The sequence below is a fragment of the Lissotriton helveticus genome, chromosome 5_1 (genome assembly GCF_964261635.1).
Source record: "Lissotriton helveticus chromosome 5_1, aLisHel1.1, whole genome shotgun sequence".
Taxonomy (NCBI): Eukaryota; Metazoa; Chordata; class Amphibia; order Caudata; family Salamandridae; genus Lissotriton; species Lissotriton helveticus.
Genome location: NC_136065.1, coordinates 102054251 through 102080623, shown reverse-complemented (window position 1 = coordinate 102080623; position 26373 = coordinate 102054251). Strand labels below are relative to the sequence as shown.

Here is a 26373-nt window from a genome sequence, read left to right as displayed (position 1 = left end):
GACGGAGTCCATGGAATCTTTTAACGTGGCTGGAATGTAGCCACCCTTTACGGCCCTCCAACTTCACAGCCGTCCTTGTTGTCATCAGAACGAGCTTCGGTTCTTTCCAGCGGGGCTCCAGCGGACTTGAACGATCAAAATTTCTAATCAAAACGAGGTCGCCTGGTATGACCTCGTGCGGTTTCACTTGGGTGTTGTCTGGAAAGGTAGCGGCGACCTGTGAACGACAAGAGAGTAGTGCAGACATCAAGGAAGCCAGGTAATCTGTCAGCATATTACTGTCAACATCGGTAATTGTACGTGGCCTAGGTGTACCCCACATGTTTGGGGGACGACCGAAAACTACCTCGAAAGGGGACAGACCTGAACGGGAGTGAGCAACCATTCTCATGTAAAAAAGGGCGACTGGCAGTGCTACCATCCAATCTACGCCTTTCTCTGCGCAAACCTTAGCAATGCGGATTTTCAGGGTCTGATTATGTCTCTCGACGAGACCAGCTGCTTCGGGGTGTCGCACACAGTGGAACTTCCACTGGTACCCTAACAGAAGGGATACTTGTTTCATGAGTTCAGATGAGAATGGCTGGCCGTTGTCTGAATACACGACCCTCGGCAAACCATAACGCGGGAAATACTCACGAACCCACTGCCTGGCAGTGGTCGCGGCAGTGTAATATGGGACTGGATATGCTTCTGTCCATCTGGACAAAGCGCATACTACTACGAGGACATACTTGAAACCTCGACATCGATCCATCTGAATATAATCCATCTGGAGGACTTCAAAAGGGTGGTCAGGAGGATGGAATCCACCTTGTTCCACCGGAACACCTTTACCTGGATTGAACTGACAACAGATCATGCAGGTACGCACTTTCTGCTTGGCTGCTGCTCGTAAATGCTTGTTAAACCAGAGGTTCTGAATACTGTCTAACATGGATTTTTCTCCTAAATGTGCTGGACTATGTGCGGTGTTAATAATGACTTGAACCATAGAGTCGGGGAGAAACCACGTGGCTTTTCCCTTCGTCAACCATCCCTGATCCGTCTGGACCCCTCCTTGTTCAGACCATTTCTTGATTTCGTCGGGGGTAGCATGTGACTGGATATCTAGTACGTCTTGTGTAGGGTCCTTAACTGTCATACAAGTCGTCTGAACTGGAATGTCTGTCTTTGTCGTGTTAACTGGAATGTCTGGAGTCTGAGCTGTAAGCTTGGCTGTTCGATCTGCCAGGTCGTTACCCTGGGAAATGATGTCAGTGACTTTCGTATGTGCCTTGCACTTCATGATAGCGATAGTTGTCGGTAAATGTATTGCACCTAACAGAGCTTGAATGAGGGAGCCATGCTGAATCTTGGTTCCATGAGAAGTCATGAAACCTCTCTCTTGCCAGAGTACTCCAAAGTCGTGTACGACTCCGAATGCATAACGTGAATCTGTATATATGTTTACTTTCAGGTTCTTGGCTCGTATGCAGGCTTGGGTCAGAGCGATGAGCTCTGCTGCTTGAGCAGACAGGGTGTCAATACGATGTGTTTCTATAACTTCGGTTTCAGTAGTCACTGCATACGCGGCTACTAACTCTCCTGTACTTGTTCTCATACATGAACCATCCACATAGAGTGTCAGGTCGGGATCAGGTAATGCAATGTCTGTCAAGTCTTGTCTTGGCTTTGTCATGGTGTTAACGACTTCCACACAATCATGTGTGGCAGGGCTTGAAGTAACTGAGGGTAACAGTGTAGCAGGATTTAAAACGTTGCAGCGTCTGATTTCTATGTGTGGCTGAAACAGTGTCAGTTCATATCCTGTTAAACGTGCAATTGTCAAGTGCTGAGTCTGTGTTCGGTTTAAAAGAACTTCCACAGAGTGTGGAACTTGTACTGTCAGGGAGTGTCCTAACACTATGGAATCACTTTGTCTGATAGCTAGGGCTGTGGCTGCAACTGACTTGAGGCACGCAGGCAAAGCCTGGGCCACCGGATCTAATGTGCTAGAAAAATAAGCACAAGGCTTGTGTTGTCCTGCTTGATCTTGTGTGAGAACAGACAATGATGTACCATCACGTTCAGTAACAAAAAGTGTAAAAGGCTTACTGTAGTTCGGTGTTGCTAGAACAGGTGCTTGGCATAAGGCTTTCTTTAACTCCTTGAAAACAAGTGTATGTTCTTGGGTCCAAGGGAGGACAGTCGATGTGGCTGCCTCCTGTGTCGTTAACTGTATCAGTGGCTTGGCTAGATATGCATACTGAGGAATCCATTGTCTGCAGTAAGAAGTGAGGCCGATAAAAGCTCGTACCTCTTTCTGTGTCTTGGGCTGTGGAAGATGTGCTATTAACTGGATACGGTCAGGTGTCAACTGCCTACCCCTCTTGGACAGTAAGTGTCCAAGGTACACCACTTGCTGGACACAAAATTGCAGTTTCGAAGGGGACACCTTGTGCCCCATCTCTGCCAGAAAATACAAGACTGTAAGTGACGCACGTTCGCAGTCACGCTCAGAACGGGCTGTGATCAATAGATCATCGACATACTGGAGCAGGGCAGTGTCAGTTGGCATGTGAATATTGTCTAGTTGTCTTTTAAGTGCTTGACTGTAAATACTAGGACTTTCTGTGAAACCTTGAGGAGCTCGTGTGAATTTATAGCTTCTTCCATTTAAACAGAATCCGAAAAGAAACTGGCTGTCTGGATGAATGGGGACACTAAAGAATGCGTTCTTGAGATCAATAACAGTGAAGAACGTGGCTTCGGAATCAATGGCAGTCAATAAGGAAGAAATATCTGGAACCACTGGGTACTGGGGTATGATACATTTATTAAGTTCTCGAAGGTCAATCACTAATCGATAAACTGGAGGTGCATTTGAATCAGTACGTTTAAGAATCGGAATGATAGGAGAATTACATACATTGGAGTCAGTTTCTACAACTACTCCTTGAGCGATGAGCTCGTCAATAATTTTCGATAAGGCTGCTACAGCCTCAGGTGGCAATTTGTACTGTCGGATTCGTGGTAATACAACACCTTTCTTCAGAGTGACACGATAGGGTGTAATGTGCTTACAACCTACATCAGTTGGACCTTGCGCCCATAAATGCTGTGGTACATTCAATAATCTTGGATCAAAATCACGTAACACATAATGACCTTTAAAATCACGTAAAAACAATCTCACTCCTTCTGGGGAGCAACATATGATAGCACCTAACTCTTTCAGTGTTTTGATACCTAGTAAATTTTCTGGACATGATTTCGTAAGTAACAAGTCTGTAGTTCGGGACAATGGACCAACTTCTAGGGAAACTGGTTTCGATATTTCGTTAACAATAGGCTTTCCTGAAAATCCAAGGGAAATGTTTCTAGAGCCGGAGAGCGGAGCCCCTGGAACCTCGTCATGACTGATGGTAGTCCTACTTGCCCCTGTATCAATCAGAAACTTTCTGCCTTTCCCTAATACTTGACTGTGTACATAGGGACCCTCTTGATCTACAGGAATCTCGATGAGAGGCAAGCCAACCTCCCTCTCTAGGCTGTTTCATGAATACTGCTGATAATCTGGATATTCGGACTGTGCATACTGATACATCTGTTGTGTAACGTGTTGTGTGGCAGCTATAGGCTGCGGTACTGTAACTGTCTGTTGTGCGTTCTGCGGTGCTTGCGTGTTCTGCGGAACATGTTCCTGTCTAGGCGGACGCGGTCTCTCTTTCGTCTTACCAGTAGCTATGTTGTGTTTCAGAACTGCACATTCATTTATATAATGACCTGGCTGTTTACAGTAATTGCAGGTCCCTTTAACGGGAGCTGCAGAATGACTAGTTTGATTCGTACCCCTCTTCTGACTGTCTTGGGGAACAGACTGTGCAACTAGTACTTTCATTTTCGTGTCTTTCATACGTCTCCTTTCATGTTCCTGCTCTTCCCTGATTCTGTTCTGGTGATACTGGAGCATCTGGAGCATTTGTGACGGAGTATTAGCTTGCCAAGTACTCTCGACTTTCAGTACTCGATTTTTAACTTGTGGTAAAGAATTCTCAACTAGTTTGGTAACAAAAAGATGTGGATACGATTCACTACTTGTTTTCAGACCGCTATTAATAATGAAACATTTCTCAAATCTAGAATAAAAATCACTAGTGTCTTCGTCTTGTTTCTGTTTACAGGCTGAGATAGCATCCCAGTCTTCCTTTTTCGTGGCTAGTAATCTTGGCAAGACTTGTATTAACAATTCGGGCAATGCTTTAGCTTTTTCCCCAAGACCGGTACCTGGAACTCGCGTGTTATCTTCAGTCTCTAATGCGGTCCAATCTATCTTTTTCTCTCCCACTTCCCATTCTTTTTCTTTGAGTTTTTCATATATGCCCGCAGGCAACAGGACCTTTAACATTTTAATGATATCAGGATACGTGTATTCTCCCATACGGAGCATGTCTTTTAATTCACGGTGGAACCCTGCTGGATCTTTATCGTGACAGGGTATTAACTTTTTCATTTCTAGTAGTTCTATTTTCGTGATAGGGGTGTAAACAAATACTCGTTCTAGATCACCCCCGCTCCCTTAACTGGATGTACTTCTCGCAACGGATTCTGTCTGTCTATGTAGAATGATTTTCTTACTAGCGGTGGAACAGGAACAAAATGTGGATTCAGGAACGTTCTGTATTTGTGGCGCTGTTCTAAAACGACATTAATTAAATCGGTACCTAGACCTTTCCATCTGTTTAGGAGTAACTCGTTCAGTACATCATACAGGGGACCTGGATCAGACTGCTGATCCTCATACAGTGTAACGAGGTGCTGGATCATGTACATACCCACCAGTCGCTGCTCGGCTGGGGGCAGTTTCAGAAACATTTGGGCCACTATTTCATCTGAAAACGTGGTAGAATCACTAGTCCATCGGACTGCTGATCGGGCTAGTTCTTGTTCATGCATGGTACTAAGCTCACTGTAACCTATTCGTAATTTCAGAACTTTATCGGTAGCCTGGAATACTTGTTCAAGAGAACACTGTTCTGGTACGGGAGGAGGAAAAGCTTTCTTGTAGTCTAGGCGTGAATGTCTATCGGAAGGTCTCGCTCTACCTACATACGCTATTCTGGTTGGGTTCTCGCTGTCTACCTCTTCACTTGAAGAGTCATTCTCTTTTTCTGCTACTCTTCTTGCTTCCTCCTTTTGGTGTATACTTATAATTTCCTTTCGGATCTTTCTGTACATAGTTTCTATACAATTTTGTGTCTTTCGTTTTCCGTCGGCTATATTGTCACACCATCTTGTCAAGACTTTCCTCTCGTCTTTGTCTTTATCAGGATAATCCTGTTCTCTTATTAAACAATTTATCAGAAATTGCAAAATCATGCTTTGAGTCTCGACTTTCCTGTGTGCCATAGCTTCGTGAATACTTTCTGGTTTCTCCCCTGTTTGGATAAAATGATATATTCTGTCTAAATGTTCCTTCATATCTGATATGGTAACTAAAAAGTTTGCAACTCGTCGTAAACGTACGGAATATAATATCATGTGATCTTCGCCTGGCACCGGGTCATATCTGCAATCAGTAAGGAACTTACTGATGGCTTCGTGCGTAGCCACTTTTGGCGTATGTTGTAACGCTGCGTCTCTCAGCGTCAGTCGTTTTACTTGAGGCAGAGTGGTAGGAGCACCTCCCCCCGCTCCTCCTGAACTAGAATCGTCAATTGATGCTGAATGTACTGGTAAAGTGACTGGCAAAACAGGCACACGTACTGTGGGCTGGTCCGGGGGGTACTGGCATATGAACGGGATTCCCGGGACCAGTGGCTGGAGGAACAGAAATTACATTATTAACAGGGTGCTGAGGTTGAGCAGGCAGAATAGGATTTGCATATTCTGGGACAGTATCGTCCAAATAGGACGAAAGAAAAATTTCAGCTGCAGTCGGTTTATGACGTAGCTTAGTCGGGACCAATGGTGGCGGTAAATTACAGGATGCTTCCGGGGTTGCCTTTGGCAAGCCCTCAGCAAGAAGAGGATACATACCTTTAATAAGGGCATTTCTCTGTCTGTCTGACTGTTCTGCTCTAACTCGTTCACCTTCTTCTAGAAGTTCCCTTTCTTGGGCTTTTTCTGAGGATTCCCTGCTTAATTCTGCTTTTCTGAAATCTTTTTCGGATCTTTTATGGGATTCTTTACGCCATAATTCTATGGCATCTTTCTGGGATTGTCTGGCTTTCTTTTTCCATAATGCTTCTTCTACTCGCATGATGCACTCGGCATCCCATGTACCTGATACAGGCCATCTATATTTCTCTTCAAGATTCTTTGTATAATCCACCCATAAATCTAGATACAGTATGGCATCTAAGCCATGCTTATGATACATGAAATGTCCAGGACTATCCCTAGGAGGGACAGGAACTGCTTTTTCGAGTAACCCTTTTCTAGTCTTTATCTGACGTAACTTCGAAAACAGAGGCATATTTGAACCGTTACTTGAACATGAACCCAATACACAATAATCACAGAAATGAATAGCAAAACAATCGCTCATACCACGACATAAAAACACATTAATAACAGTTTGAACAGAATACTACCTGGTACATTGAGAACATAACACTTGAATTTCTCGAGAACGGACTTACTAGAATTACTGGATGCACTGCTAAAACAGTACAGAACATACCGGTCTCATAAAGAGACACGTCAAACCGTATAAACCTAGATGGACACGTCGGTCTGGATCTGCGTACCCAAACCCATCGGACCAGGGACAAACTAATGACCCTGTCTAGATACTTCCCCCGCAACGGTACTCACCGGGAAGCAGAACTGAAGGCCTCGGACTGGACTGCTACGACGTCTGGTTACTGCCACGCATGCGCTTCGAACTTCGGAAACAGGTGGGCCTCCGGATACCTCGGACCTTGCTCTCTCGGCTTGGGCTCTGGTCGGGACGAACCGCATTCCTCACCGCCTCGTCTGGATGCCGGACCGCAGTCTCCGTCTCCTCCGTGGGCCTGAGGGAGACTTGATGAAGCAGAAATATCTGCACGTGCACGGTAGGGTTCCGTCACGGCTGTAGAAGGGTCAGGGGACCTGCGTTACATCTCCGGCGCGTGGGGAAAGGGCTCGTCCCTGTTCGGGCGCCATTATGTGGTAAATAAATAATTAATTACCGGTACTATTTTTCAATGCATTAAATAAAACAGATAGCTCAATAAATAAGAGGCAGGATCCGGGGTATCTGAGTCGATCAGGCTTTATTCAGGCACAAGGGAAGGGACAGGATCGGAATAGCCTGTAAATGAATGGAATGGCAGCTGCTACGTCTCATTAACATTACATGGTATATATAGTAAAACAGTACAATTACATTGCATACAGTAGGCGGAACAAGTGACAAACGGAAGATAAGAACACATGGGCGTAAAAAGAAGGCGTGCACAGGGCGTGCACGAAGACATGTGATGTAGACGTCACAGAAGTGTCATGAATGGGTGGATACATGGAGGGGGCTACCTGGGCAGCTGGAACCTTTAACCTCGTGGTGCGCGCAAACGGGCCATGACGTGTACCTGGGGAGAGCTGGGGGCTCGGACTTCTGCACTAGAAGAGGAGACTAAAGTCTGGGATGTCAGGACGACATGTACCTATAGCATATCTGGTATCTTGTGTTTGGAGTACATGTTGATTGAATCTAAAAGTCATCAGAGCAAAGGCTACTTGACACTAAGGCTGGTGCATGCATATATTTTTCATGTATTGCGTGTGCTATGAATCTTCTATGGATATTACTACAGTAATTCACTTGCATGGAGACAGAAAGACTAGACTATAGCTGGAGATGTTTATGCGGTTCGTTAGCTTAGGAATGTGAAGACGAGGAGCTGAACTGATAACTGTAGGCATAACATATTCTTGGCAGGCAGGCAAACAGAGCCAAGCCGGGCACCGCGCTGCGCGGCAGGAAGTAAGTGAAGGGTCAGGGATGCAGGTGGGGGCTGCATCTCTCGGAGCAGTGCTTTCAGGAGACTGGAGCTTGAATCTGGTGTCCGGGCCCTTTGAGGCCTAGAGACGGGGACAATTTGATGAATTAACGTGCATAATGTAAAATGATGGCAACATAGGCCTAGAAGCCTAATTCACGTTGCTTTCACGGGGGACTGGATAACTGACATACTAACGTTGGACACAACTGTAAGTGCGTCTTTATTCGATCATAGGGGGATATATGCATATTAATCATGCACATATAACATAAGATGGGGAACACGTAGGGACACATAACAGGGCAAAATATAATTTTCCTCACGTCCATGCTCGGCAGCGCCGTGGCCACGCCCCCTCGAGTCATGTAATTGTACCTTTATTGAACTGTTTGATATTTTGTGTTTCTGTGAACTCAAAGGTCTTTCTTTCTAACTAAAATTAAGCAATGGGCCAGACATAAAATTATCGTGCCTGTTAGTGGACTGTTGAGTTCTGAGTACTTGCCCCGCGCTCTATCTTTATGAGAAGCTTTTGACTGCTCGATCTCACTATCCTGAGAGTCAATTTCAGAAAGAGAAGTCTTTCGCCCACCCTCCAAAGCCATAAGGACAGACCCCTGGACACAAGAAGCAAATAGCCTCAATGATTGGGGATCACTAACCTGTTCACCGCCCCTCCCCACCCCAATGCGGTCTGACTGTGCAAAAGGAGTGCAGAGCTGTGATCTGGTACAGTTTTTTGCAGCAATAAATGGGCACTCAGGTGAGAATACAATCAGGCAGCATAGCGACAAGTGAGGTACTAACCACTACAGAACGAAGAGTGTACATTAGGAAAAGCACTTCACAAAAATTGTGGAATAGATTAGCAAATACCGTGAAATGTGTATGCCAATGACACCTTCTTTAACTTTATCACCACAGACACCTGATGAACTCTTGGGGTAATTCCCCCACGGCGCGGGGTGGGGCGCGGTGCTGCTGTGCTTGTGATGAGCCCAGCTCGTTATGAGTCACAGTAGAGCTCTGCTCAGGACGAGCTGGACTCGTCACGACTCCGCCCACTGATTAATTCTCCCGCACAGGCGAGGAATCAATCGCTCGTGGGCAGACCGTGGCAGTTATGACGAGCCCAGCTCGTCATGAGCAGAGCTCTAATGGACTCATGACGAGCTGGGCTCGTCATGAGCATGGATGGGGTTAAATATCACAACCGTGGAGTCTGAGTGGTGATAAATGTGCGCTATTGCCGATCCATTTCAGGCTAGTCCTTTCTTCCAGTTTGAGGCAGGGCAATGTGTCTTAGTTCTCTTGGGGTGCTATGTTTGGCTATGAGCCATCTTGAAACAGCATTTTAATGAAGGCATAAAATAGGACACGTGGAACTGTAGCACATACATATATATATATATATATATATATATATATATATATATATATAAAAAATACGGTTTCAGAAAAACCTTGGAACAAGGATTGAGCTGAACAGATAAGTCTGAGATCAGTGGCCAAAGCAGAGTTGTGCCCATGTTTTCAGAGTTAGAAAGGCCTAAGCCCTGAAGAAGGGAAATGTCTTAGCCACAAAACATGTAAAAACTTAAAAGGCATTTGATTTAAAACGAATGAACTATTTGTGGGTAAGATTCACTATAAAAATAACTTTGCTTTGAAACAGAAGATTCCGTGGAACGTGTGCACTCTACAAGGTAAAATATTTCCATGACCTGTCAGTTTCTCAGTACCCACAGGTTTGTCGGAAGTGGTGGCGTTGGATATACCATTCATATGACTAGGTCAAGGGTCACCAGCTCCACACCCTAGAAAGAAACTCGACAGACCGACAGACCGACAGACACACACCGACACACACACACACACACACACACACACACTTGTACAAAATTGCAGATTGATGTCTCCAGAAGTACACAATACTTCACATGCACACCCAGATGCACATCAATAATCTCAGAGATGTACAACTCCAGACCCATGCAAACAAAACGTACAGAGGCGCACACACAGATGCACTCATGTATTTGTACAGTTACAAATAGCACCAGACCATGTGACATGCAAACTTTCAGACAGACATTCACATATGGAAGTACAAACTCGCAGCCAAAAAAATTCAGACTAAAGCATATACATCCCCCAAACGCACATGCACACAAAAGTGCACATGCATTGGCAGATTATGTGGCTCAAAATACATACATAAAGAGACACACAAACTCTCAACATGCCCACGAAAATACACAATTATAGAGATACACAGGCATGCATGCACTGCCACAGATTACTCCAGAACCATCCATACGTAAAACGCATACTTTACCACGTAAGTCTGAACATGTACACACAGACTGGTATATACTCGCTGCCAGATAATGCCACACATGTACAAACATATACTAATGTACACTATTTAAGTATGTATGTATTACGTTCTAGTGAGCATAGTAATTTTTATTTGTGTTTATTAAGACACACCCTTGGCTGACGATTTCAGCCCCAGTGTCCAACAGCAGTGGCTCTGTTTACCTAGTGTGTATCACGACCCGGTCTGTAGGGGGTCTCATCGACGTTTGTGTGTCTTGAACTTTAAGAGGTACACACAAGTACATGGACAAATACAGACACATATATCCAGAGCATTCACTGCAGCCACTCACCCTCAGGGTTCTACATTGTTCCTCGTCCTTGACTTTAGACTCCAGAATATATTCTTCCTCTTTCTTGAGAAGACGCAGCCACTCTTGAAGTTTTACCTGCAGGGGTGAGAGTGCAAGAAAGAAGTGTAGATCGGTAGAGTGTGGTCTAACTTACGAAACAAAATCATTACAGTACCAAACATACCTGTCCAGACTAAGTACCAGCCCCACATATCCAGACTAAGTACCAGCCCCACAAAGCAAGGCTGTACTCACCAGCCACACATACACAGACTGTATACATCAGTTGTACATATCCAGACTGTAAGTACCAGCCCTAAGTATTGGACCTTTTCTGATCTGGAAGGACTAGGCTAGAATTCCTGCTCCAGGTAAACTAGCTTCATCACTGGCACTTACTCCTACTTGATAAAGACCTTAGTCTTTAACCCATAATAACATTAAGACGTTGCACTACTTTAAACAATAAACAATGTCCTACTGACATTTTCAAAGCACTAAGTAAAAGTATCAATCACTATAGGCTTGGCGGTGGTCAGCCCAATATAAACTGGGAAACACTCACTTTGCCATATGACGAAGGGTTTTAGCAGCATCAGACTTGGAGCTGTAATACTACTGTGCACAGGCACAGCATAAGCACTTCTGGATACACCCCCTGCCATATATGGCCCACTTAGCAATTAAGTGAGACATAGCATATCAATACCCTTGACTGCCCTGACTGGGAGGGCGCCTCAATTGGGCCGGAATGAATTGAACTCAGTCAAGAATGCGCGACTGGCCGATCGGTGCTAGTCACGATGAGGAGGAGGAGCAAGATGGCAGACTGACTCCACCAGGGAACACAGGCAGTCGGACCGGTCCTCGCAAACTCCTCAAACCCGCTAAGGATATTGATCAGAATGTTGTACTGACGAGGTGAAAACTCCGCCGCATGGAAGCAGAGCAAAAATGTTTTTGAAAACTAATTAAAACAAATGGAACAATACAGCTGAGTACCAGGATACATAGTGGACACATGCTGGTGGTTACACTTCGCGATATCGACTGACATCTTACAAACATCGGCTTTCTAGTCTCCTGACTGGGAGGAGATCAGCAATTGTTTGGGAATCATTGGCTTGTGATACCAGTGCTAGAATTGCAATGGCTCCACCGAAGGGATCAGCAAGATTGACTCGCGCATGCAGGCAACCACCTCTTCAGCAGTGTTTAACCGGACTAACTCCCGCTGCCACTGAGGAGGATAATGCCGCTGAAGAAACATCAGAGGCAGTGGCGCCACCGAGATCCCGTGGGGACAAAGCCTATACTTCGACTATTACAATCAGGGAGAGCAGCAGAGCTCCTGGCAACAAACAGCTCTACTGAGAACGCCAGTAGTAATGAAATTGCTGGCATTTTATCGGAGGCTATCCCTGGGCAACAAATTTGAATGGCTTAAACTTCTACTGTGCTAGAAAATGGCGCAACTGCCTCAGAGTACACGCTAGAGTCCGGTGTTCAACAATCAAAGATTGCTGGCTGCCCTGAAAGCGATCTAGTGTTGTCAGATGATATGATTGCACAGATAGCAGTGAATGAGACAAACACAGAGCAGAGCTAGTGAATTGGGCGAGAGGGCTGTACGCTTGCAGTATTGCTAACACGGTTAACACTGTTAATGTCAATATGTCCAGCAATGAGGGCTCAGCTACAGAGGACTCCGCGTATGAGCAGGTGATCGGGTTGGCTGATAGTAAACTGATATTACAATCTCACCTCTTAATTTGGCACTCCCCCTCCCCCCCCCCCCCACCCCAACGATCATTTCGATAGAGAAACGGGCTAGGAGTCACAATCCTCTCCATATTTATCGACGGATGAAAGTGTGATACCCTGAGACAACTGTCATAGTGTGCTACAAACGCCTTCACCTCCCTCTAATAAAACCAAGGTAAAAAAAAACATGGAAACAACGTCTAAAAACACCCAAGACTGTTCCTAAAAAGGGAAATACAAAAACAACATATCACAAAGGCAATAAGAAAACGCCAATTAGGTCTGATCAACAATATACAGCTGGTTTACGAAATAAAGATGTATTAACTGACACCTCCCTACGTCGCTGGGTTCAAACGAAAGGTGGGGTCAAGTCAATCATTTCTAGTCTATCGGGGGACAGTCCAACAGAGACAGTCCAGAGCAAAGAAATTGTGTCAGAAGACTTGGATAAAGGTATTTCTACTGTGTCTGGAATGACGGGAATCTCTGGACCTGTTCTCTCAGGAACAGCCATCTAATTCTGACTCAAACTCATCAATTGAGCAGTTATCTGATCATGCAGAACCATTACTTGCTTTGAATCTAAAAGATCAAAGGCAAGAAGCTCAGGAGCACTATGCCCAGCTTAGAACTGACAATCCTGCATTCAACAGGCATTGCCGGCAGTGAGACTCAAGGTTGGCACACTTGTTAGTGATATTGCAGAACTTCAGCCGCGGGTGGTGGATACTGAGGAGGCTACGGCACAGACGGTGGATTTGACTCAATCCCATGATACTTCTATTACAGCACTACAACTTAAGGTCGAGGGCTTAGAGAACCGCCAACGTCGGCATAAACTCAGACTGTTTGGTATTCCAGAGGGGAAGGAAGGGGCAGATCCTTGTGCGTTTGTGGTACTTTTTTCAGAAAGCCTTCCCAGATTTAGGCGACTGGGGTTGGGATTGTCAGATCCAAAGGGCGCACAGACTCCCTCTAGGGCAGCAAAAACAGGGATCCCGCTTTCAAAGGCCAATGCGAATATATTTCGTCATCTTTTTGTTGCGACAGATTGTATATTTAAAAGCCCGCCCGAGCTCCCATATAACAACTGATTCTATTAGTGTTTTTGTACGATGAGATCTCGGTAAAGTATCAATGGATAGGCGGTGGCAAATGCGACAATTAATTGAACCCATAAAATCTCTGGATGCACAAGTGTTTCTACAGGAACCAGCACGTTTGAAAGTTCTGAGAACTTATTTTCTTCAATCGTTAATGATGCAAAAGCGGCTATCAGTAGGTGGCAAACTGAGAAGGGGGGGGGGGAAAGAGGCTGAGATATACTTTTTTTTCTGTTGAGTCTCATTGCTCTCCTTCCTACTTGTGTATTCACTTTTTCTAGTTTTCATAAGTTGTGGGTGCGGGTTTCTGTTTGAGGGCTGTTCCGGTTGACCGGTCTTCCTTTAGCTGCTACAGTAGCAGCTCTTCAAGGGGTTGATTCCTCCTTCACGAAACGGGGTGGGTTGGGGCGGGTGGTTTGGGAGGGGGCAATTGGAAAATAAAAATCAACAAGATTAGAATATGTAGCTATAACCTTGTCTTTAATAAAAAGAGAATAATTATTAAGAGGATAAAACTATTTGTAATATTTGTAATAAATGGCAATAGCGCATATGAGGCGAATAAGAAAATTGGGTAATGGATCAGATTAAATGTATAGCTCGGAATGTCACTGGTCTCAACAGCAACCTCAAAAGGCAGTTGGTACGGTAAGAGCTAAAAATGTATAGCCCTCAGTTCGTTCTGTTAACAGAAACACATCTTTCTTACAAGGATCGTAATCTTTTGTCACACCTGGACTATGAAACAATTGCTTGCACGTCTCAGTCATGTTCGATCAGAGGAATGGCAATATTAAAACAGACAGGTTTTTCATGTGTAATACAGAGAACCTTGACAGATCAGGCTGGTAGATGAGCAATTGCCCAGGTGGAAATGCGGGGTAAAAAATATATCCTATCTGCTTTATACGGTTCTAATGTGGACGACCCATCAATTTTTGATGTATTAAATATGGAATTGTTAAATTGGGAGGGAGAAAGGGTGATAATGTATTACAACATTGACACAACTAGACACGGGGCCACCCATAGAATGTGTAAAACTAGGGCTGCAATAGTGGAACTTGGCCGTTTGCAACTAATCAAGGATGTATGGAGATATTTGTATCCAAATACTCCAGGATACACGTATCATTCCTCACCACATCGCTTGTACTTAAGAATTGATATGGCATGGGTGTCAGAAGGAATACTTTTGACATCAGATTTAGCAAAATGCCCACGCATTACATCAGACCATAACCCCTTAATGTTAACTTCCAAATCTTACCAGGAGATAAAACACATGGACCTTTTACTTTCCCAAGATTGAAGACTTGCTATCAGATAAAACGTATATAGATACTGTTAGGAAACAATTAGAAACATTTTTTCATGAAAATATAGGGTCAGCTTCTCCAGCGATGGTCTGGGATACCTGGAAAGCAGTTATCCCAGGAACTACGCAACAATATATATTACTATAAAACAAAAAAATGCAAGCTACAACCCAAGAAGATATCCTAGCTATAAGAAGGGTTGAAATAGAACATATGGAGGCAGTCCTGTCTGGATCGCATAATCAGGATAAACTGTTATTTAATCTGATAGACCTCAGAGTGGCTTCCAAAATAGTATTTAGAGAAAGAATAGCAGTTAGTTACAACAAGTATCGCCTCTCACAATATGAATTTGGTGAGCAAATAGGGAGAGTTCATTCTTATAAAGTGGATGACGATCGAGTTACAACTTATATAAAGGGGGTAAAAGCAGCAAATGGTATACTGCATACAGAACTGAAAGATTTTAAAACAATTTTCAATCTATCATCAAGAACTATACACCTCTGATATAATGACAAAAGAGGAAGCTATGCAGCAATACTTACGGCATATACGCTAGTCCAAACTAAATGAGGAGGTCATAAGTACAATAGGAAAGGACATGAATAGAGAAGAGATATGTCTAGCAAGATCTACGCTCCCTTTGGGTAAGGCGACGGGGAAAGATTGTTTACCTCTGGAATTTTATAAAATATTTAAAGATCTTTTAATAGAACCATTCAGATTGGTTATACAATATATCGAAACCAGTGGTACAGTACCCGACTCCTGGAACCTACAGTGAATAGTATTCTTTCTTTAAAAAAAAAAAAAAACACCAAAAAAAACACCCTGATGAGTGCAGCTCATATAGGCCAATTTCACTTATGAATGCAGATGCAAAATCTTTGCAAAAATACTCACAACCCGTTTGGCTCCAGTTATGTCAGATTTGGTATCTGTCCACCAACATGGTTTCATTCAAGGTAGAGATACCACTGCCCACATTAATACTGCCATCTGCGCTTTTGATCGCGCGGAAAAAACAACTATTCCCCTTGGTATGCTACTTTTAGACGCAGAAAAAGCGTTCAACAGGGTAAATTGGGATTTCTTATGGGCTATACTAAAAAACATACGGGTCAAGGGCATTTACAAACGGTGGATATAGGCCCTATACGACAAACCACAACCTAAAATAATGTATTTAGGGTCACAATCAACTGCTTTTCCAATTTTTCGCGGCACACGACAAGGCTGTCCACTTTCTCCCCTTTATATCAAACTATTTATTTATGCACTGCAATCCAATCTACAAATTAGACCACTGTTATATGGTGCAGCCTCGCTTAAAATCATCGCCTATGCTGACGATATAGCGTTTTTTACGACTGAGCCAGCTAGACAGATGAAATTAAATCGAGGATGAAGCAGCTGGGTTTGGCGCTATATCAGGGTATAAACTTAATACCAATAAAACTCAAATAATCCTTAATTTTAAACCTAGGGAATTTATATATGGTGTCTGCTCTGTTGCTACATACCTAGGGGTCAAACTATCTTCACGGATTGACTTGATATTTGCTTTGAATTATGAAGTTTTAATTAAAGATACAGCTATACTGTTGAAAACAATGGCATAAACTATCTATTGGCATCATCGGTCGCTCAAATATGATCAAAATGAAAATATTACCGACATTTTTGTATCTTTCGATTTATCCCTTTGCGGGTGCCCAATATTTTTTTTAAAAGGTCAGAGGGTCTTTTTAGTAGTTTTATCTGGGGTTACAAAAAAGCACAACGATACTGCTCCCTTTCGAACAGGGTGGAATAGATTTTCCAGACTTTAAAATTTACTTTTGGTCTGCATTTGCTGGTCGCTTTCATAGTCTTTTAAATCCCTTATGCACTACTTTCTTCTATCAACTTATGCTGGCAGAGAATAGTACTATGTAGCTATATAGAATCAATGATTCGAATTATTTTAAACAGGTTAAATTTAAGACCTTGCAAGATACTACCTTTATGTGGAAGGCGATCCTATCTAGATGAGACTTATCATGTTATCACGATAGACTCCCTTTATGGGGTAATCCAATGTTCCCAGAAACTTTTCAAGATATTACTAGTAAACGCTGGGCTAACTATGGCATTACATCTCTTGGCGATCTGAATGACTATAATGGTTTTGCGTCCTTTGAGAATTTACAACTATTGTTTAAACTACCAGGACATATGTTTTTCAAATATTTACAAATCAGGGACTACTTCGTGAAACATCTAAAATTGACAAAAATAACTAAATCAGAGATCTGGGATAATTTAGATCAGGACAAAGTCAAGCCTCTTATAAGTCATATGTATAAATGCTTTACTAGCTATAGAAAAGGGGATGGTAATAAATTAGCTGAACGGTGAAGGAAGATACTGGGAGTAGGGGTTACGGTAAACAATATAGAACAAAGCTTAAGTGTAATTAAGAACTCTGTACACTCTAGCAATATACGATTACAACTATTTCGTACTATCTGCCTTCTCTCTTACACAGAGAATTGCTAAGTGGGCTCTTCTGGGCTCTGTTAGCACTTGAGTAAAATGCTCCAGATGTGACCTCTTTGCAGCGGATATCACACACATGTTTGTATTTTGTCCTAAACTAGATAGTTACTGGCAGCAGGTGTGCCAAATATGTTTTCAGAAGATGGGGCTAGATCCTTCTTTTACGATCAGGGAAATCATGATTGGTCCTGTAAATACGAATCATAGACAGGCCTGTTTCCTTTCGATACTGCTTGTAATAGCTAGGTTGGTATTCGCTCGAGTATGGATCAGTCAGAACTCTCCACTTATAAGTGATTGGTGGATGTTGGTTAGGGAAATATATGAGATGGAATATGCACTGCCAAATGTAAGGGGTGTTCAATCTATGACTAAACTAAATGCTATAATGGGGCTTATATTTTAATTTATAATATATATGAACTAAGATTTATTGTAACTGAGATAAAAGTTGAACTTGATTTTAGTTCTATGTACATATGTGTTCTAATGTTTTTGGTATGAGTGCACGACTGGCCTAGGAGGGCCTCAGAAGACGCTCAGACTACCCTGAGCAATACGCCCTGGAACAGTCCCTGACCCACCACCCTCTTAACTCACTCACAGCCACCAGGCAGACCCTCAAGAAAAAGAGTGTGGGGGGAAACTAAGATAGGAGACTTATTCCATACTGGTGCTTTTATAGACTGGGACACCATCGGTGGACGGACAAAACCTACTCTTGTGGATAGAGTCCCCTACATACGCGTGCACTATTTGTAAAGCAACTACTCATCTTTCCGCAGGAACCATGAGATTGTAAATCTCTCTTGTTTCTCTTAATGCACAATCCAAATCTCACTCGACCGGGAACTTATACACTACACAGGATTGTTCCAACCGTTAAAGCTAAATGGTTAACAGCCCTAGACAACACATTTACGGAGTAATAATGGCTCTGTTGCTGCAAACAAATGGGCATATTATCTTCATACGGCGGACTAAGACTCCTTCAAAGTTTCGCATGAAGCCTACAGCACCACCCTTAAACAAGCCAAACATAGTGCAGCAGCTACAACCAACTGTGTGCGCTGCTCTGCACCAAATGCAGATTCCCTCCACCTTACCTGGCACTGTTCCTAAATTGCAGCATACTGGGTGCAGATCTTTGAGCGTTTATCTGCAATGACAAAGATACAAGTATCCCTAAAATAGCCCTTTCAGGACACACCAGGTGATTAGCTGCAACAATCAGATTTGGCCCGCTAGCCCTACTTCTGGCGAAAGCCAGTGCACCTCCCCAGGACCTGTGAGACAGCTACATGAGCTACGTCATTGGCTAGTGCAATGTGGGAGACTGATGGAGCCAAGCCCCTAGAGTGCCAAGATCACACGGTTCTTCAACTGAGGTGTCTGATGGCCTGCTGCCCCAGCAGGATCCGGTTTGAGCGTGAACTGGTCAAGCACTATAATTGAGACAGGCTGGAGTCAAACTAGACCTATGACAAGAGCGTGTCATCTACCTGGAGGGGGGGGGGGGGGGACGACAACAAGTTGTAATCCGGAATGTGTCAGACGGGCGACTATTGGGAGCTGATACAGTAACTTATATTACATGGTCTGGTATGTTGGTGTATTGTAGGAAACTTTGGTATAAATACAAAAGTTTAATAAATAACTAATTCAACAAGTTTTTAGAAGTGTAATAACCATGCATAATGCCCATACCAACAATAAACAGAATATTTTGGGAATGTAAGCATGAACATGCCTTGAGCGGTTTGTTCTGCCTTGCTTTCGCTTATTTGCAAGCTTAATGTAGCATTCGTAGCTTCTTAGAGTTCTACACCAGTTGTCAGGTGATAGAGAATAATATTCTCGGTCTAGGATGTAGCTTCAGTTGGAGCCAGGATGTTAAGCTGAAGACAGGCTGTTACTGGATGGGATCCTTATTTCTGGAATAAACCTTAATCTACATGGAATCTACATGGAACAAAGTTCATTGATTGGAAGAGTTGCAAAGGTTCGAGATATGGCATTGAATGCGCTTGCTCTGTGAAATCGTTGAAATCTTTTAAAGTGGAGGGTTTTTTTTTTTTTTTTATTGTTACCACAAGGTAATACAAACATGGGCCTACAACCATTCCAGCCGGCCGCTAGTCAAGTCGGAAATACAGCAATTCAGTGTATAAAGATACAGCAGCCCGAAAATCGGGGTCTGATAAGTGTCCAGGATATAACTTGTATTCAAATATACTATGTGAAATTTAGGATTCAAGAAGGTTCATTTTACCATGAAGAAAAACAAAAAAAGTTAAAATCAATACCAGACGGTCATACATGGTCCTACAATAGCAAGCATGAAACAGGAAATCCGCAAATAGTGCAACTACATTTGAAGTAATGGGGCAAGGCACAGGAGTCAGGATAAATGCAACAAACACATACATTTCGTAGCGAACTATACCCCACCCCTCAAAACGAAACATACTGTAGGAAACATGAAAAACAATGATATCAGAAAAAGGAGAAAGACAAAGGGCCACAGAGACAAAGACAGGACAAATTTACAAACCCCAACCCCCTACCCCCCACCCCTGCAGAAGGCTACGGCCTAACCCCTCCCCCCTCCCAGCTGCGTGCCTATCGCCCTAAATAAGAGACCCGAAATAGAGAAAAAGAGAGAAAAGAAAAATGTGGAGAAGGGCCATCAATTCGGCCACCCCCCCCCACCACCGCGCGCAGTGATTATCGTAACAAAAAGGTCAGAATAGCCACGGAAAACAGTAATCATCAATAGCACAACCAAGTACATCCCCGCTGAGTTTCCCCCAAACCACCGTCAGCCAACAATGAGTTCCACTATGTCCCAGACGGTCTCACCCCTGGCCTCTTCTATCGACAGTACCAACATACGTCCACTGATCAATCAGCATAGAGAGCAGCGTAGAGGGTCCAATTGATCCGGGCGGACCGGGCAGTGTTGTTACTCCATGAGATGTTAACCACCAAAACCCAGCCGAATATGCATGGCGGAAATCCGTCCGTGTCAGTATCGACACCGAAAACCTCCTCCAGTCCGAACACAGTCTCACCCGCCAGGGAAAGAGGAGCAAACAATTCGGTAAGCGGCGAAACGCCGCCGGGGCAGCCCAAACCATAGATCGATGTTGTTTCTTCTGCCGCCGAACAGATAAGGGCCCCGACGAGTCACTCACATGTACAACAGCTCTATCCAAAGCGATCTCACGGACCGGGTCTATCAGCGTCTCCACGAACGTAGACGTAGCTGAGGCACTCATCACTGACGCAGAGACGGGCACATCGGCGCTTCTTTGAGATCGACCCATGCCCGTGTAGAACGGTGGGACAACAATGGCGGCCATCCTTCTTGCCAGTTGCCGGGCATCCCGGATCAGGGTCATTTGCAGGGTTGTTAGCGCAGCCAGTATATCTCTGGACGTGGGCTCTTTCTCGTGTCGCCAGACCCCAGGACTCTCCTGCACAACGGTTTCTCTGCCTGGATGAGGTGCGCGTAACAGGGTGCTATCCGCCATCTTAGCTGCTCCGGCCTCTTCCCTCTACACCTCACCTCGGGACCGGGCCCCACACCAGGGAGCAACAGGAGTCACCAAGGGACTTCGAAAGTCAAGGCAGGCCTCCCAGCGGAGGGTCACCAAAAGGCTAAACTAAATTTCCGCCGCTCCCTGGGAGCCGCCCGCCAATTCGGGGAATAGTTGCCAGCATCACCGGACACCACACCGGAAAGGGGGGCCAAGCATCGTGAATTCCCCTTGACCCTGCCCCACCGCACTCCCCACAGGACACTCCGCTAGTTGGCCTGGGTCGGCTCTGTCGCCATCGGTCATCAGATCTCCGGTTCCCTCCGGCCGACTCCTCACCGCCACCAGAGGCCGCTGTTGTTGCAGTCGCGGCCGGATACTCTCCTCACTCGAGACCCCGGTGCCAGCACCGTGAAGGCCGCAAAACAGTCGGGGACATTTCCACGGGTCTGCCGCACGTAGAAGCCTCAGGAGCAAACGGTAAGTGAAAGTTGTCCTTCGCCTACTTAAATACGCCGTTACAGCTCAGGATAGTTGCCAGGATGTATTCGCGGGGAGAGAAGGCTCACGGAGCCGAGCGTTTATGCAGCCATCTCGGTCGCCATCTTGGCTCCTCCCGTGGAGTTTTATTTTAATGGACGTTGTGCTTTTCGTGAGGGGTGACATGCAGTTTGTGTTCTAAGGAAAGCTGTCGCCTTTGATTTGAAATCAATATTTTTGCTCTGCAAACACATTTTTAAAAATGGAAACTCTGCACGCCTGCTAAGCCAAGACGCATTTTTGAATTCACTTACCCAAGTCTGTCCGCGTAACTTGGAACGCTTGGGAAGTCAAACCTCGTTCCGGCATTGTTATTTCCTGCCTTGAGCCTCGGAAGACCTTCCACGACGAATTACGTCATTGCGGATTACGCTCTTTAGAAGCTATATAGTTCAGCATTGTTAGTGCCTGACCTAGCTTCAAGGACGCGTTGCATCATCAAGTGTACTGCACAACGTGGGGGCCATTTTGAAAATTAAATTAGCGAAACGCATACAGAGAGTAAAACGCATACGGAGACCGTTATGTGTTTCAGCGTGTTGCAACAGTGACACACACATTGTACCACTCCGTGTCAGATGAGCGAACGGGGCCAACAATATCCGAACCAACTTCCTTCCAAGGACCATCTGGGCGATTCCTTATAATCATAGGTTGAACTTTGGGTTTAGCCACTCTTTCGCTCAGAGCACACTGCATGCAATCTCTTATTCTCCGTTCCACTTGAACATCAATTCCTGACCACCAATATGATTGGATATCAAATACAGGGGAGTGATTCGTTTGAGGTAGTCAGAGGCCAGAATCACGATCAAGTAGTTATATCAAAGGTTTTACCTCTGACACCATAGATCAAACAGCATTATTTTTAAATCAGAAGTCCTTTTAATTGACTCTTTAAATCTTATTGCTTTTTTTCTATTTTTTTGTTCACTTTTTTTTTTTTTTTAAGGTTAGCTGTACTCACAATCTATACAGCGTGATTCCTCGAATTCTCATACATCCATTTTAGCACATGATATATACATCAAATACTATTTACAAAATGTGAAAACAAATTAATCCATTGAACTCATAAATACTAAATCAAAACATTTACAAAACACATTTATATATACATTTATATACTCAAAATCAAGTCCTACTCGTTTGCTAGAGGAGCGTTATTTTTTTCTTAGCACTTCTTATTAATTGGTCCTATTGGAGTTCAGAGTCTATTATTTAAGGCAATATACTGGAGAGCTCATACAGTCCGGCTCCTATAAATTACTATAGATCTTATCATCCTAGTATATTGTACTCTAATCCTCTATTATGAATGCCAATGCGTTTCCACCTTAGTAGTTGTGGACCTCTTGTTTAATAGAAGGTCTTCATCAAGGCGTAGTGTATGTTGCGTAGAACAGTTTTTCGTTGATTGTAAAGGGAAGGAAGTTATACTTTGGATGTGATGGTCTCTTGTTTTCCAGGTTAAGCAGGATTTCTAACCAGTCGTTTATGTTCGAGCTGATTACTTCTGCTTTATATGGAGAGGTTTATTGTGCTTGTCAACTATTTAAAGTTGGTGCGGGCTCTCTTCTGAATGTTCGTTTCTTTCCTCGTAGCTCGGGCAGTTTATTTCTTCCTATTTCTTCACCATTCGCTCGGCGTCTGACGTCATTACAGTGCGCTATCAAACACACTGTAATGACGTCAGACGCCAAAAACTGAGGCCGCCGAGACCAACACAAATGGCAGTCTGAGGGAGCAAAAAGTGCCTTAAGGGGTAACAAAAGCCGTTAAGTTTCTAGACCTTTCATCCAACCTGATCTGGTGGTATGCAGACTTTAGGTCAATAGTGCTAAATACTTAGCCCCTTTTAACAACATTAACAAGTCTGCAATCTTGGGTAATGGATATTTATCTATTACAACATTTTTGTTTAACTCCCTATGGTCCACACATAGACGAAGTGAGCCGTCAGATTTTTTTCGCTGCAACAACTGGCGCAAGCCATTGGGTTGTCTCTACTTCAATGATTCCATCCTTTTTTAAGCACTCCAGTTCAGCCTGAACTTGTACCATAACAGCAATAGGAATACCTCGTACCTTACAACACACAGGTATAGCATTATTTGCTAAGCGGATGTGATGAACATAATTTTTTAGACACCTTAACGTTTCACCAAATACATTGAGAAACCTTTCTTTTAACATTAGGGTGAAATGATTCTCAGGCTTGAGTGTTGCGATCAATGGCAGCTGCAGATTTAGAAATAACGTTTTCTTTTAGAAATAAAGTTTTCTTGGAGAAGCATTTGCATCTAAAATCACACCAAGATCTCTCTGGTGGAACCAACTTAATATACTATCACCTTTTTGTGAAATATACATTTTAGCACTGGTTAGCCTGTTCTTGTAATCAATTAGACCCCAGAAATAGCCAAATAACTTATGAGGCTCACCCCCAAACGCAAAAGATCTAATATCAGAGGAATAAACCTTTGCTTTCTCTGTGATCTAATGTAAAACGCTTTAACAGAGTGCCGAAAGAGACAATTGAGATGGCAAAATCAGCAGGCCTGGATTGGCGCACAAAGTCTTAAAAAAGTGAAAGTCTATAGGTTATCTCCACATGCTGTCACAAAATGAACCCCTTTTGAATTGTTATGGGGAAGGTGTGCCAACTCTTTGGTGACATCCAGTTGGGTTAATGCCAGACTGCTTTGGAGAAAGTGAAAAATGTGACTGGAGGTTAGCCGAATCTAAAAGAATGAATGCAAGAAAAAAAACAATGAGGTCAGAAAAAGTGTAAGGAAAACAGTTGTGAAAGTTGGTGACTGGGATGTAATTAAAATACTTGTAAAAGTAAATCTAATGGAGCATTTTTTAAACCTATTCGAATCATCAAGATTTTCAACAATGCCATCAAAACTGCTGATCAGCGCTGATCATCGCATTTGAAATTTGAACAGGGTGGTGGTAGTTAGGGAGGACTTCGTTTATGGATCTAAAAGAACATCTGAAAATTCGGATACGGATTCTCTAACTTATAAAAAGAACTGGTTCGTACTAATGATACTCCAACTGCTTTACGCAAGTCAAAGGATTGTTTCTTCTCCAACTTATATAAGAGACTATGTTAAGTAGTATTTTCTTTTGTACATATATTTGTTGTTTATTCATCCTATTTCAATTATTTGATAGACAATGTTTTTCTCGGACTAGGATGTAGCTTCAGTTGGAGCCAGGATGTTAAACTGAAGACAGGCTATTACTGGATGGGATCCTTAATTCTGGAATACACCTTAATCTACATTTATATTTATGGTGGGTTGGATTCTTTCACTTAACCTTGGCCCATTTGCACGCAGAAATCGCTGGTAGTCTCTTAACTGATGTTTTAATCATTTTTACTCACTGCTGGAAGTCTGTAGTATTGCATTGGATGAATTTGTTGTGTTAACTTGCTCCGAGGGGCTGAAACTTCCTGGTTTCCTGGTCGACGCCTAGAGACGCCATTTTGGTCAGTGCGCTCTCTAGTTGTCAGAGGGACATCCCCATAAATATGCGCGCTGAGCAGACGCGCGACTGGCACGCCAAAGGTGCAACTAAGGCAAGCGCATCAGTGCCCGTCAGCCTCCCAGATGTGCCCATCGCCCGCCACGCTGCCCGTTTCCTTCCCCATCCTGAGACATTACGAACCTACAGCCGCAATGAACTGCTTTCCCATCTCGGTTGAAGATCCTTTGGCGGTGCCTTCATCCGACCATTTCCTGTCTTACTTCTCTTGATTGTCGGATGGCAATATTTTACCTAGTCAGCTGGTTTCTAAAATTGACCCCCTAATTTTTAGCTGTGTTCTGGCAGAGTCAAGACCTGCTCGATCTAATGACGTAGAGGGAGAGCTTGCCAGCTTCTCCAGGTGGATCACGCAAGCAGTGTTTCTCCTTTTCCCCACGCCCCTTCATAGGCGTTCAAGGGACTCTCCCTCTAAACCTTGGTTTACACCGGAACTTAAAGGACTGAAGCAGCAATTTTCTCCATTGTTCAGAGCTTTCTGGCCCCAAAAGTTGAATCGTCTACACTGCTTTCCTCAAACGCTTGGTGTGAGAAGCGCTCTAGTTTCTTTATGGATAAGATTAGTTCTATTCAGGCACCGTTCACCATATGCAATCAGCCATCTGCCAGGATCCCACCTTTGGTGGATCCGGCTGTTCCATCTCCTTCTTTGGTGGCCTTTGCCTCTATCAATTTGGATGACTCACTCAGGGTCCTCAAGGCACTGAGATCAGGCTCTCCTTCTGACCCTTGCGCTGCCCGACTTCTGGCTTCGGTCATGGAGACAATTAACCCAGAAGTTAACAGGCTCATCAATCTGTCCCTTCAAGAAGCCCTTGTCCCGGCAGTGTGAAAACAGGCTACGATCCTACCCAGTCTAAAAAAGCTGTCGTTAGACCCATTGATCCCGGCGAGCTACCGTGCCATCTCCCTCTTACCTAGCATGGCCAAAGTCTGCGAAAAAGTAGTCAATAGACAATTTACTGACCTTATCGAATGCTCAGGATTACTTCACCCAGCCCAATCTGGATTTAGAACCTCCTACAGCATCGAATTAGCTGTTGTGGAAATCTCGGAGGTCATTCGGGAGTGTCTGGATGCTGGCAGAAGGGCAGCTTTGATCTTGCTGGACCTTTCGGCAGCATTCAATACCGTTCCCCACTACCTGTTGCTCGCTCAACTTACGGACATGGAAATAACGGGCACTGCCTGGTGCTGGCTGGAATCATTTTTTAGAGGGTCGTTCACAGCAGATATGATCCTCCCCACTCACTTAATCAGCGCAGAGGGTGGCCACTGGGGTGCCTCAGGGGTCCTCTCCGAGTCCCTTCTTTTTAACATTTATGTGGCTTCTCTAATTCAGCTTGCGG

At 44.0% G+C, this 26373-nt stretch overlaps 1 protein-coding gene across 1 annotated transcript in view; it reads right to left on the bottom strand.

The window, feature by feature from the left end:
- Positions 1-26373, bottom strand: part of LOC144754225 (E3 ubiquitin-protein ligase TRIM39-like) — a 574742-nt gene that overhangs the window by 123486 nt on the left and 424883 nt on the right. The window contains exon 2 of the mRNA XM_078641815.1: positions 10649-10744. Coding sequence (XP_078497941.1) covers positions 10649-10744 — 96 coding nt within the window. The remainder of the gene's footprint in view (positions 1-10648; positions 10745-26373) is intronic.